Source organism: Ips typographus, linkage group LG5 (genome assembly GCF_016097725.1).
Source record: "Ips typographus isolate SLU linkage group LG5, UJ_Ityp_2.0, whole genome shotgun sequence".
In the NCBI taxonomy this organism is placed as follows: domain Eukaryota; kingdom Metazoa; phylum Arthropoda; class Insecta; order Coleoptera; family Curculionidae; genus Ips; species Ips typographus.
In genome coordinates, this window is record NC_138426.1 from 3,404,909 (window position 1) to 3,417,408 (window position 12,500).

A 12,500-nucleotide genomic window follows, 5' to 3' on the forward strand; every position below is an offset into this window, starting at 1 on the left:
TTCCTGTAAATTGGAAGTTCCAAATCCGCTGCTTCTGATACTTCCAGTAAGTCTTGCTTTTTTCATTTTCCGTAGTCAAAAACTCTCGTTGCTCGTTACTATATTGGCTCACTCAAATCCAATAAAATAACGTGCCAAAAAAACGAAATTTATTTATTCAAGTACAATATACTATGAGCTGTGTTCCCGTATAATATTATCTGCAGATTTCTCAGCAATCATTACAGTTGGGGCGTTTGTATGTCCAGCATTGACCATGGGCATTACAGAAGCATCCACGACTCGAAGTTTTTTAATTCCGTGAACTTTCAATTCTGCGTTTACTACCGAGCTGTTGGGATTGGGTCCCATTGTTGCCGTTCCTACTGGATGCAAACCCTTAAAAAATGTTTTATATACAATTAATTATCACTTTGTTCCTAATGCTCTTACTGATCTAGCTCTATGCTTGGTAAAGCAATACCACCAATCTTTTGATCGATAATCAAATTCATCGCATGCAGGTGTGGAGGTTGCGCTTAAACGAAAATCTTTCAGTGCCTCAGTATTGTTTAGAGATTCAATGAATCGGATTCCTTGGTATATCGTTTCAATGTCTTTTTCGTCGGAAAGGAAGTTGGGGTTTATTAGTGGGTAGTCACGAGGATCTGCGGAAGCCAATGACAATTCTCCAATAGACACAGGATGTAACAACGATACAACTGCTAGAAAGTTTCTAAAATGTAAAAACTTTAGTGTTAAAGTCAATATAGAATCATGCAGAATCTTTTACGAGCAATATAAATTGGAGTTTTCGCCTGAAGAAAGAGTGTATGCAGTAATAATTTCAACTTCAGGTACACTATCATTGGTGAAATCTAAAAATGCTACAGTTTGACTAGCTGTAATCAACGGACCAACGTTGTGTGTCCATAATTCTACTAGTTTTTCCAATGTGCTGTTAAAAATGACTGCATCAGATCTAAAAAAATAAATTCAGTGTATTTTACTAGCTTCTTAATAACAGAGAGCGTACTCATAGGTAACCTCAGTAAGAAACACGTGATCTTGAAAGTTTTTGCCAACAGGCAAGTCAGCAATAACTTCAATGTCCAACGCATTCAGATCAGCTGCTGGACCAATTCCAGATAGCATTAAAATTTGAGGAGTGCCAATAGTGCCAGCAGATAAAATTACTTCTTTTGAAGCGTTTGCAATGTAATATTGACCGTTTTTGACAAATTTGACTCCTGTGGCTGTCCCATTTTCAATAATTACATGAGTCACTAACGATTGTAGGGTAATATTTAAGTTTCGACGATTAATAATTTCTGGAAGGTACGAATAGTTTGAGCCCGATCGGATGTTTTTAGTTAAATAACTTTGTGTTCTGCTGTAGCCTAATTGCTGTCGACCGTTATAATCCGTTTCCTCTAAACCTGCTTCTTTTAGTGCCTGAAGGATTGTGGTTGTCTGAAAATTTCAATATACAAAACTAGTTATATTTGAGTAAGAAAATATACTAGATCTGGTATGTCTTTGGGTACGTCAATTCCTTGCAATCCAACAAAACCGTGATATTCGTTATCGATTGGACCATGAAATCTTGCAGACTCAGATTTTTTAAAATATGGCAGAACTTCATCGTAGGACCAGCCAGGGTTGCCAAGTTCTGCCCATATATCATAGTCTAGTGCGTTACCTCTGACGTACATACCACCATTTGTGCTACTACTTCCTCCTAATACTTTCCCTCTAGAATACGCACAAGTTCCATTAGAACCTGCATATTTTATGTATAATATATTTTGCGATTATCTGAGACAGTCTTATTACTTAAACATGCGTTTTTTTGAGGTGTAGATGTGTACATCCAGGAGTATTCGTTGGAAGACATATAGTAAATCAACAAGCCTAATATGGCTGTCACATCCTGGTCTTCTCTACCAGCCTCAATCACCAAAACACTAAAGTCAGCTTTGGTAAGTCGATTGGCCAATACCAAACCAGCTGTTCCACCACCAACAATGACAAAATCGAATGTCCCATATTCTAGAATCAACTCGTTTAAAATAACAGACAATTTGTCCAGTTACTTTTAGCTTACCTATAGCTTCACTGGATGTCATATTTTCAAAATAGGCATCATTGTTTGTCGGTGCTTCATATGTACCAGCAATCAAAGATGCTGAAGCTGTCACTAATTCACGTACATCATGGAAGTCAGCCTGAATTCCAGAAGTATACAGAACCGCTAAGTAAAACAAAAAATGAACCAAACTCATGGTCGTTTTGCTTAATTTTGGAATAAATTACTAGATTTTCTGGTAATTATAAGAGATTTATATACCACTAAAATTGGAAAAAATATTTATCTTAGCTAGTACGTCTTTAATCATTAAATAAACGTATTTCGCATTGTATAAACCAAAAAAATGTGTGCATGGAATTAGCTTTAATTATTTTTCATTATGAGTTCAATGTATAAAAAAGCGAGGTGCAAGGAACTAACGTCGGTGCGAGTCGTTATTTGTAGGTATATTATGTTGCTAGGAGTAGAAAGACGCAATATTATTGGCGACACTTAATAGAATTTTTAGGAAAATTAATAGAATTATCGGGGGCAATACCATAAGAGCTCAGATGTAGCCGGATAATTTTTGTGCTTGTCTTAGAACACTTTCTTTTTGGTGTAACTGCACGAGACCTGTTGTAACTAAATCACGAGAGCACAGCTCGAGTGATTTTGCCAAACAGGTCGAGTTTTGTACCATAAAGAAAGTGTGAGAAGACAAGCGGAAAAATTATCCTGTTCAAAATCTGAGCTCAAATGGTATTTGATAAGACAATTCCATGAATATGATCAATAATATAATAAGACTGCGATTGCCTTGTACTGGCAGCCATAACCAAAACAATACGAACAAAAATCAAAATTGACAGTGCCAGCAAAAATCTCAAGGTGAGACATTGCAACAATAGAAGTGTAGTGAAAATCCGTGGAAACGATGAAATCAACAGCAAAATTTATCCGATTTTTTTATCCGCTAGCAAACTCTCTTCCTTCCTTATTAGCCGATAGCAAACCGTGTTTTGATGACGTATATATGGCATTTTTTGTACATGAGTGGAATTGTCTGTGATATTATTCACAGGTTGGCTTCAATAATAATAACTGACAATTATAATGGATACCTACAAAAAAAAAATAAATTCAAGAAAGGACAGGAGACGCACCCAGACAACTACAGGGGCATAACTCTGCTGAACACAAGCATTAAACTCTTTACCGGCATTTTGAAGGAAATACTTGAAACACAAATAACAACAAGGTTTTAGACGAAACAGATCCCCGACCGACGCCATATTCATTATCAAACAACTTAAAGAAAAATCAATCGAATTTAATACACCAGCATATGTCTGCTTCATCGATTTGACCAAGGCATTTGATACGGTTCGCCTCTCTGACATCATAAATATACTAATAGCGAAAGAAACGCCAGACACCATCGTAAGAGCAGTCCACAGTCTCAATATGAACAACATGACTAAAGTAAAGATAGGAGACACTTATACGGAAGAGATACCGACACCAGGAGGCATCAGAAAAGGTGACAGCCTTAGCCCATTTCTGATCAATCTCTTAATGGACAGAATTATAGAGGAAGTATCATCACTAAAAATGGGATACCGAATGGAACAAAATAAAAGAATCAGCATGGTACGTTACGCCGATGATGCAGCTATTTTCGCGGAAACGGAGGACGATCTACAGAGACAACTACACAAATTCTGTCAGGTCAGCCAAGCGATGAACATGACCATATCTATAGAAAAAACGAAAAGCATAACCTTTGCTAAAGATCCCGTAAGATGTAAGCTGGTAGTTCAGGACAAAATCATGTGAGCAAGTTGATGCGCAAGTCTCACAATTCAAATATCTGGGTATGGATCTATCGAGTTATCATGACCAAGTGAAGGACCGAAGAAGCCAGATCAACAAAGCGTCTGCCATGTCAGGCTGCTTAAGGCAGATAATATGGGCGAACGAATACATGCGAAACGATAGCAAGGTCAGGATCTATAAGAATTGCATCAGGCCAATCATAACATACGGAATAGAAACCAGAGAAGAAACCAACAAACCGAAAAGACTGCTTCGAGTAGCCGAAATGAAAACGCTCAGGACTATAATGGGAAAAACAAGAATAGACCGAATTAGGAACACTGATATTAGGGAATAATGTGGGGTGCAAGACATCCTAAGATGGGGGAGACAAATAAAAAGATATTGGTACGCTCACGTGAGAAGAATGGAAGAGGGAAGACTACCACGCATCGCACTTGAAGGGAAACCAATAGGAAAAAAAGCACCGGGAAAACCACCTAAAAGATGGAAGGACAGCTGGCAGTCGGGAGATCTTAAATATGAATAAGAAAAAGACAATTATAAATGACAGTTTTAAGTTAATACTTTTCACATTTAAGTGCCAAATCATAAATGATATTGATCAATAGTTACTGTTTGGGTTAGTTGTATAGGTACACAGATTTACCTAAAATCTTTAAACACGTGTGATGCAAAGGATAAGCCCTAAAATAATGCTTGGATGGCCCCCCATAACATGTTCACGTTTTTTAGTTTAAAGCTACGAAAATAATTGATAAGAAATACCTTTAAAGTAACACCGACAATCTGGAATAGCAAATTACAACGAACGGAACTATTGCTTTACTATTCCCTGTAATCATCTACTTCTACACATCATCGATCATTTTTATTTCAATTCGTTTAAGTGCCCAGCAGGAGCCAGGCATGGAAAAAATTCAATCAGACCCATTTATATTGACCCTCTCCACGGAAATCTTTAGTAAAAGGCGAAAGATTTATTCGCTTTGAAGAGAGTCCAGGGTGAATGTAGAAATGTAAAAACCTAACTGGTTACTCGCTTTTGACTATCTACGACAGCTTGCTCTTAAGAGCAGAGAGAGCCATCTGGTCTTGCAAGTTAGAGTTATCGCATTCAAAATAATACTTGTACCCACTTGGTGTGGTTTGCATGGTAACACCACTTTTTTCTATAAAACAGTTCGTTTTTGAAGAACAAACTTTCACAAACCGATTTAGAAGTTGATTTAGTTACAAACTGTACAAATTGGCGACGTATCACTGTTGTAAGTTTTCAGTTATTCCTTCAGTAAGTTGTTTATCACTTCTTGTTTTGCTATTCAATCGCTTCTCTAAGAACTAGTTCCAATCTGTATTTAAAAGCCTATCTATACCTATCATATTGATGTTATTATTTATAAGTTCTTTGAAGGAAGTCTAGTCGTCATTTCGATACAAATTAAAAGTGGCTTCAAATATTTACTTCATCACGCTAAACGTACTTTCAAGAACAATAATTCTACTTGCGGATGTGAGACTATTCGCTGCTATTCATTGGAATGAGTAATAGTGGTGATCTTTCATTATAGTAAAAAAACGAACATGGTTCGATCCACTACTTCGATGTTAGAACAGAAAAGCGATAATCGTCACTTAATCCATCTTATTCTTTCTGTATGTCTCATCATCTCCTCTATTATATTGAAAAAATACTAACGTAGGTACCCTATTTATTCATTGTATCTGCATTTTTTGTTCAATAATAATCACAATTAGATTAATTCAGTACAACAACAAAAACAGAATGAGAGGCTGACAAACAGGAGCAATGCTAATCAGACGAAGAAGAAGAAGAAGATTCATTTACTAAACGTTATTTTTTATCGTCTCCGGGCTCCGGATTACTTAATTAAAAATTGCCATAACAAAATTTTTTATTTTTCATCCAGCCATCCTGCATACAGACACTTTCCATCCTTAACAGCACGAAACGCTGATTGAATAATGTCCATAGAAGGTACTTTAGAGACGTCTTACGCTCCATAAGCGACCTATTAGCTTTTACCTTAAAGCACTTTCAGAACTTTGCTGGTTTCAACTCACAAGCAGCAGTAAAGTGTAATTGTCTAGATGTTTCGAAAAGACCAAGTATTATCACTGTAAACCCCTACGCCAGGTAAGTATGCTTTTCCACGCCAACCAAAAGGGTTGATTGATCATTTTTCTGTTTTGGGCGAGGCTAGCGATTGACAGCGCTGCGATCTCTAAAGAAGTTTGTGTAAGATATCGCATCTATATTTAGTAAATCTGAATTGTACACGAATCAAACAATGGAATGGTGATAACGGTAGTGTTTGCGTTATGTTCAAGTGCCATAAGAAACCACTTACGGCACTTGAAACGGGCTTCTGGAAAACATCTGCAGGAAAATCAAAAATGGAAATAATAAGAGGAAATCATGCAAGTAGAGAAAAGGAGATCTAAGACATGTAAAGCTTTGAGGAAGACATGATTCGTATTTATATATCAAGCAGGTGATAGCAGTTCTAAAAAGAGGGTTTAACTTGTTGACATGCATTTCCACCCATCCATCTAAACCCATTTCATTCAATTCCTAGGGTTACAATTGTCACATTGAAATTAATTAAAATGGCCTCCATAGAGACCTACAAAAATTGCCTTAGCGCACGGTCTTTCACGTGCACATGGCGGGGTATTGGTTAAAGTTTTCAACTAGCAATAATCGCACCTCGGATAAACCTCATTGGTTACGATAATGCCACTGCGCAAAGCTGACGATTCAGTGGACAAATTGTCCTACTGATATATAAGACGAAAGTTAAAAGGGGAAAGAGTGACTTTTGGCGCCATCTCTTAGAAATCAAATTATTTAGAAAGTAAAGCGACCACTGCTATTCACCATAAAATTAATAGTTATTTATACAAGTGACCATTTTTTATTCAAGAAAAGAACAATTAGGCCCAAAGGGTAGCAAATGACCTGTTCTTCGAGCGAATAGTGAATAAGCAGGTTTAAATCACCCGTTTTATACTAGATATTTATACAACAAGGGACTTAAACCATTTTTTTATTTATATACTGAATCTTTGTTAAGTCATTCAACAGACCACTATACTTGCTATGCTTTATCGACTCATAAGGCCTTCGATAGCATTAATTGGAATTGGCTCTGAACGGTTCTGAAGGAGATGGGAGTACCGGGTCATCTGCCATTTTTAATTCAGAATCTGTACATAACCAGAAAGGCTCTCGTAAGAGTTGACAATGAACTATCCAATCTGTGTAAAAAAGAAAAAGGGGTTCGTCAAGGATGCATCCTGTCGTCTCTTCTATTTAAGATCTATGGAGAATGTTTAGGGGGTAGCGTGGAAGAAGTGACACAACGGCGTACACAGTTAACCCAATTTATTATCCAAAATGTTCCCAATTACAACGATACTTATTCTTCGGACCGTAAACAAGGATTGCCATGAGCGACTTTTGGGGTGCGTGCTTATCAGATGTATAAGAAATGGGCCCTCTAGGTGTGTGATCAAATACGCTTCACTTTTCAGTTACACGAATTGATCGCCAGACGCTAAAGTGGGGGTGATCCTATTTAAGATAAACCGGTCAAATGAAACGTTCCACTTTTCAGTTACACACGTATCTGGCCGTATCACCTTAAAGCAAATTACCAAGCTGGGCATAACCTCTTAGACAAATGCCGCAGCGAATAACGCTTCACTTTTCAGTTACACGTATTTGTTTTGGTATTCACTAAGGAAGATTAGTTGACTGTGTTACCAGTGTCCGGAATGTGCAGCGTAGCAGCTTTTGTATCCGTACCTGACCTAGTTTTAGTACTAGCTTGCCAATTCAGCTAATTACACAGTAGAATGATCAGGCACATAGTATGTTGATTTAACTACAAACGCACAGGCTCTGATTATGTGACAATATTATGAGAAGGGTGACCGATGGATGGAACGGCGAAATTACAGTTGGTGGAATAAAGATATCCAATCTTCGTTAGGCGGACGATACCGTCCTACTAGCAAATAGCCAAGAGGATCTTCTAGAAGTCCTGCACAAACTGGAAATGGAAAGTAATTACCTTGGATTGGCCATCAACTGCTCAAAGTCCAAAGTTATGATCATCGACAGGGCACAGAATAATATATGCCGGACATCCTTTACTTGGGTCAACGCTATTCGTGAACCAATACATCTATCTGGGAGCGCTGATTTTAAATGAGGGTGGCTGTTCTTAGGAAATCATTCTTAAATGCGAAATCGCTAGACGGACAGCGAAAATCCTTCAAAAAAACGTGGAAAGATAGTGCTATCACATTAAACACAAAAAAATCTATTATTTAAACACTAATGTTCCCGCGGTACTTCTATACGGAGCAGAAACATGATCGATGAAGGCTGTCAATCGCAAGAAGATCGACGTGTTTGAACTATGGTGCTGGAGAAGAATCCTACGAGTTACCTGTCCAGCAAGAAGAACTAATGCGTTCATCATGCAAAAAGTAAACGAACCCCAAAGGTTATCCAAAATAGTGCAAGCTCGAATCTTTAGATACTTCGGGCACATTCAGAGAAGAGATGAAAACAACTTGGAGCGACTAATAATTTAGGGTCGGGTAGAAGGTACTATGCCCAGAGGCAGGTCTCCTACACGTGGACTGATCAAATAAGGGCATCCACTGACTTTATAGTCAACCAAGTAGCACTCAGCACCTACAACCGAAGAAAGTGGAGAGAAATTGTAGAGCGAGGAACGAAGAAAACCGAAGCCTGATCACGAATCTTCTGTCAAGAGGGAAACGAAGAAGAAGATAAAGCTAAAATGAGTATTCCACGAAAACAGCATAACATGTCGGTGGTTTGCGAAATACATTGTTTCAAAGCTTGAGAAACTAATAAATAACTATCTTGCTCTGGTCAAATACAAATTTTACTTTAAATTGGTTAAAATGGGCCGATCCCGGCGGTACTGCAAAACCGGGCCAACCCGCGACAGAGGTGGAGCAAGCCCCTCAAGCAAGCCTCTTTGATGTTGAAATTGATCAATAATCATAGATGATATAAAGCATGGCCGTTGATAAGTTCGTATATGGTTTGAAATCAACTGTCACCTGTCAGCCACAACGTTGATCTAAGACATGCGCTTTTTATGACAATTGATATTGACATCCCCATAGGCAACCTGACCATAATAACTAATAAATGGCCGATATTTTATTTGCAATGAAGTATCTTGGCTCGAAAGTTACTTGAAAAATAGAGAACAGTTTGTCGCTCTGCAGAGGAAAAATGATGACTCACAAGATCGGGTGATCTGGGTTGACAATTCCATGTTTCCCCATAGAAAACATTATAAATCTAGATCCCCATCATAATAGGAGGCCATGAAGACACAAAATTTGACATTTGATCAAAAGCTATTTCGATAGAATCCGCCGCCGAGTTTTGTGATTGATATGATGGTGTCAGATTATGAACCAAAAGCAGCAGCAGCTTTAAGTTTCCTAATACCGAAAGAAAACCCAACTTATTAAACTTAACTAACTTAAACTTTTTACGCTCTCTCCAGTTTTTATAGTTTACTGTTTTAGTAGGCATTGCTTATGGTATTACTATACAAAAATCTAATGGACATATACATAAAGCGCCATCTTGTTGTAGCCAGATACTTGCATTAGGGGGTTTAGATCGTTGGGAAGTAAAGTTGCTAATTGTGGGATAAGTTCCTGCTGAATAAAATGCAAATATCGCTCTCCAGTTAAATCTGTTTTTAATAATTCCTGCCCAGACATTGTGGCCATTGTTTATGGCATTCCCTCATCCAATGAGGATTTTAGTTTGCCCAATAACGGCAATTTTGTTTGTTAACATGTCCTGTTAAAGTAAAAGTTGACTCATCAGTAAACAAAATATTGTTGGAGTTTTGCAGATTCCTCTGGATCAGTTTCTAGGAGGTGGACTGTCAGCTGTCCTTCCATCTCTTAGGTGGTCTTCCGGGTGCTCTTTTCCCTATTGGTTTCCCTTCAAGTGCGATGCGTGACAGTTCTATTCTTCTCACGTGAGCGTACCAATATCTTTTTCTTTGTCTCCCCCATCTTACGATGTCTTGCACCCCACATTGTTCCCTAATGTCAGTGTTCCTAATTCGGTCTATTCTTGTTTTTCCCATTATAGTCCTGAACGTTTTCATTTCGGCTACTCGAAACATTCTTTTCGTTTTGTTGGTTTCTATTCCGTATGTTATGATTAGCCTGATGCAAGTCTTATAGATCCTGATCTTGCTATCCTTTCGCATGTATTCGTTCGCCCATATTATCTGTCTTAAGCAGCCCGACATGGCAGACGCTTTGTTGATCTGGTTTCTTAGGTCCTTCAATGGGTCGTGATAACTCGATAGATCCATACCCAGATATTTGAATTGTGAGACTTGCTCGATGATTTTGTCCTTAACTACCAGCTTACATCTTACGGGATTAGCAAAGGTTCTGCTTTTCGTTTTTTCTATAGATATGGTCATGTTCATCGCTTGGCTGACCTGGCAGAATTTGTGTAGTAGTCTCTGTAGATCGTCCTCTGTTTCCGCGAAAATAGCTGCATCATCGGCGTAGCATACCATGCTGATTCTTTTATTCTGTTCCATTCGGTATCCCATGTTTAGTGATAATACTTTACTTTAAAAGATTGTACAGAAATGGGCTAAGGCTGTCACCTTGTCTGATGCCTCCTGTATCGGTATAAGTGTCTCCCGTCTTTACTTTAGTCATGTTGTTCATATTGAGACTGCGGATTGCTCTTACGATGGTGTCTGGCGTTTCTTTCGCTATCAGTATATTTGTGATGTCGGAGAGGCGAACCCTATCAAATGCCTTAGTCAAATTGATGAAGCCGACATATGCAGGTGTATTAAATTCGATTGATTTTTCTTTTAGTTCTATAGTCTCTATATGACGTATCTGGTTATATCATAAGTGAGCTATATAAAGCTGGATTTATAGATTGACACAACATAACATAAACACAGCACAATCATAGCCTAAGCATAGCTGCTTGAAATGTTAATTTCTTTGGCATATTCTTGTATAGAAATGATAGAGGTTAAGGCTTTTAGTTATTCTCAATACAGTAACAACAAAATAAGAGGAAGAATTAGTGGTCAGAGTAGAGGAAGATGGTGGAAGAAGATTAAATTAGAAGATCTTCACAAATCAAAAGGTCGACAAAGAAGAAAGAAAGAAAGGGTCTGTGAAGTAAATTAATTAAGAATTCATGTTGAATATAGTCAACAAAAAAGAATTCTTCTTTACTATACAAATAACTCATTTTGAGTGGTTAGGCACAAGCAGTACATAGCATAAGCTGTGCACTCTTGTGCATCTACATATAAATTGACTTCTGTATGTCTCATGTTTTGTGTTTCTATGCTATGCTTGTGCTTGTATTGTCTTGTGTCAATCTATAAATCCAGCTGAAGCATTTAAAATTTTAATTTAAAAAAAGTAGTAGTAAGGATTTTCTGCTAATTTAAAAATCATTTAAAAATAAGCCGCTTTATTAAATTAGTTGCTCAAAATGCCCACCCAGTTGCTGTATTTATTTTAGGTCTACTTAGAACTGAAGAGGTAGTGTTGTTAACAGTCTCAGGATCCTCAGAGGCTAAATACCTGCATTAATCGACTTATCTAAAAAAACAAATGCTTGTAGCTCGGTTACGATAGCGTTTTAAGTGCATGTTTATTAGTCTTTTTGACTTATCACCACCTGAAAACACGCTCCAAAGCTGTAGCATCGGCAAATAACAATTAGTATAGTATTGTTTTACGTTCACCAAATATATTCGCTATCTTACACAGACTACAATAGAGATGGCAGCACTGTCAACCGTTAGCCGCGCCTAAAAGATAAAAACGATAAACTACTTCTTTGGTTGGGGTGAAAAAGCATACTTACCTGGCGTAGGGGTTTACAGTGATCAATAAGGCTGTTCCCCCAGGGTGAGGCCCTCCATTGCACTACGGTTGGGCTGACCCCTGCGATTATCCCTAATGCGGATAACTCGGGCGCGTAATTTTTGATAGCCGGGACTGCGTACGCGCTGTCCCGAATAAATTAATTCAAAATAAGTTTCCGAGTTCCAATAATGAATTGTTCAAGATAAGATAGTGCATTTCCCCTTATGCGATATCCTTGAAAAGTAGTGTTCATCATCAAATTCATACCCGGTTTTGAAATTAGATTATCATTGCACTTGGTAAGGCTCACAAGGGCATCATTAGGTACATCATTTTGAAAAGGCCTTTTTAAGCGCTTTCCGAAAATTTAAAAATCTAAGATGGCGCCCACAAGTGCCGATAAAAAAATTCTAATTACACCATTGTATTCTACGTCAAAAAGTGCCCTAATAAGGTAACATTTTCAAAAACGTTTTTATTTTTTTCACGTTTTCCCAATTTATGGTATATGGCATGATATCCCCATACATGCATCACCAATTTGGACTACACTGTATAAATTCAACAACTCTCTTGTACCTGTACAAAGCCGGTGTCGATAATTGCAGCAACCAGCAAAACACATCCGTTTCAGCTGTAAAAT

The 12,500-nt window shown here is 37.8% G+C and overlaps 3 protein-coding genes and 3 non-coding genes across 7 annotated transcripts; 2 read left to right on the forward strand and 4 right to left on the reverse strand.

The window, feature by feature from the left end:
• Positions 1-132: 132 nt before the first annotated feature.
• On the reverse strand, positions 133-2,245 carry LOC145729257 (glucose dehydrogenase [FAD, quinone]-like). Its single transcript, XM_081979939.1, has 7 exons — positions 2,087-2,245; positions 1,816-2,031; positions 1,503-1,762; positions 1,016-1,452; positions 773-961; positions 433-715; positions 133-378 (listed from the first exon to the last, which is right to left on the reverse strand). Exons 1-7 carry the CDS (start codon positions 2,106-2,108, stop codon positions 172-174), a joined length of 1,614 nt encoding a protein of 537 aa, XP_081836065.1. The 5' UTR covers positions 2,109-2,245; the 3' UTR covers positions 133-171.
• A 1,281-nt stretch (positions 2,246-3,526) lies between these two features.
• On the forward strand, positions 3,527-4,226 carry LOC145729270 (uncharacterized). The gene is made up of 2 exons (XM_081979953.1): positions 3,527-3,781; positions 3,870-4,226. Exons 1-2 carry the CDS (start codon positions 3,527-3,529, stop codon positions 4,224-4,226), a joined length of 612 nt encoding a protein of 203 aa, XP_081836079.1.
• A 553-nt stretch (positions 4,227-4,779) lies between these two features.
• Positions 4,780-4,898, reverse strand: LOC145730038 (U5 spliceosomal RNA). The gene has a single exon (XR_014178523.1). It is a non-coding gene; the product is annotated as a U5 spliceosomal RNA (small nuclear RNA).
• A 1,626-nt stretch (positions 4,899-6,524) lies between these two features.
• Positions 6,525-6,665, reverse strand: LOC145730030 (U4 spliceosomal RNA). Its single transcript, XR_014178514.1, has one exon. It is a non-coding gene; the product is annotated as a U4 spliceosomal RNA (small nuclear RNA).
• A 2,990-nt stretch (positions 6,666-9,655) lies between these two features.
• On the reverse strand, positions 9,656-12,500 carry LOC145730009 (uncharacterized). 2 transcript variants are annotated; one of them, XM_081981037.1, is made up of 3 exons: positions 11,856-12,500; positions 11,667-11,799; positions 9,656-11,587 (listed from the first exon to the last, which is right to left on the reverse strand). In XM_081981037.1, exon 3 carries the CDS (start codon positions 10,558-10,560, stop codon positions 9,871-9,873), a length of 690 nt encoding a protein of 229 aa, XP_081837163.1. In that variant the 5' UTR covers positions 10,561-11,587; positions 11,667-11,799; positions 11,856-12,500; the 3' UTR covers positions 9,656-9,870. The 2 variants fall into 2 exon arrangements, with proteins under 2 accessions (XP_081837163.1, XP_081837162.1); XM_081981036.1 differs by having other exon boundaries at positions 9,656-11,799.
• LOC145730047 (U1 spliceosomal RNA) lies at positions 11,848-12,009 on the forward strand. The gene has a single exon (XR_014178530.1). It is a non-coding gene; the product is annotated as a U1 spliceosomal RNA (small nuclear RNA).

Excerpts from the sequence above, each read along its gene's own strand:
- LOC145729257 (XM_081979939.1), bottom strand. The coding sequence starts at position 2,108 with ATGACATCCAGTGAAGCTATAG. Across the intron at positions 962-1,015 it reads CTTACTGAGGTTACCTATGA|ATCTGATGCAGTCATTTTTA; the intron begins GTACGCTCTCTG and ends TTATTTTTTTAG. Across the intron at positions 716-772 it reads AACTCCAATTTATATTGCTC|AAACTTTCTAGCAGTTGTAT; the intron begins GTAAAAGATTCT and ends TTTACATTTTAG.
- LOC145729270 (XM_081979953.1), top strand. The coding sequence starts at position 3,527 with ATGACTAAAGTAAAGATAGGAGACACTTATACGGAAGAGATACCGACA. Across the intron at positions 3,782-3,869 it reads AACTACACAAATTCTGTCAG|TTCAGGACAAAATCATGTGA; the intron begins GTCAGCCAAGCG and ends GTAAGCTGGTAG.
- LOC145730009 (XM_081981037.1), bottom strand. The coding sequence starts at position 10,560 with ATGGGATACCGAATGGAACAGAATAAAAGAATCAGCATGGTATGCTAC.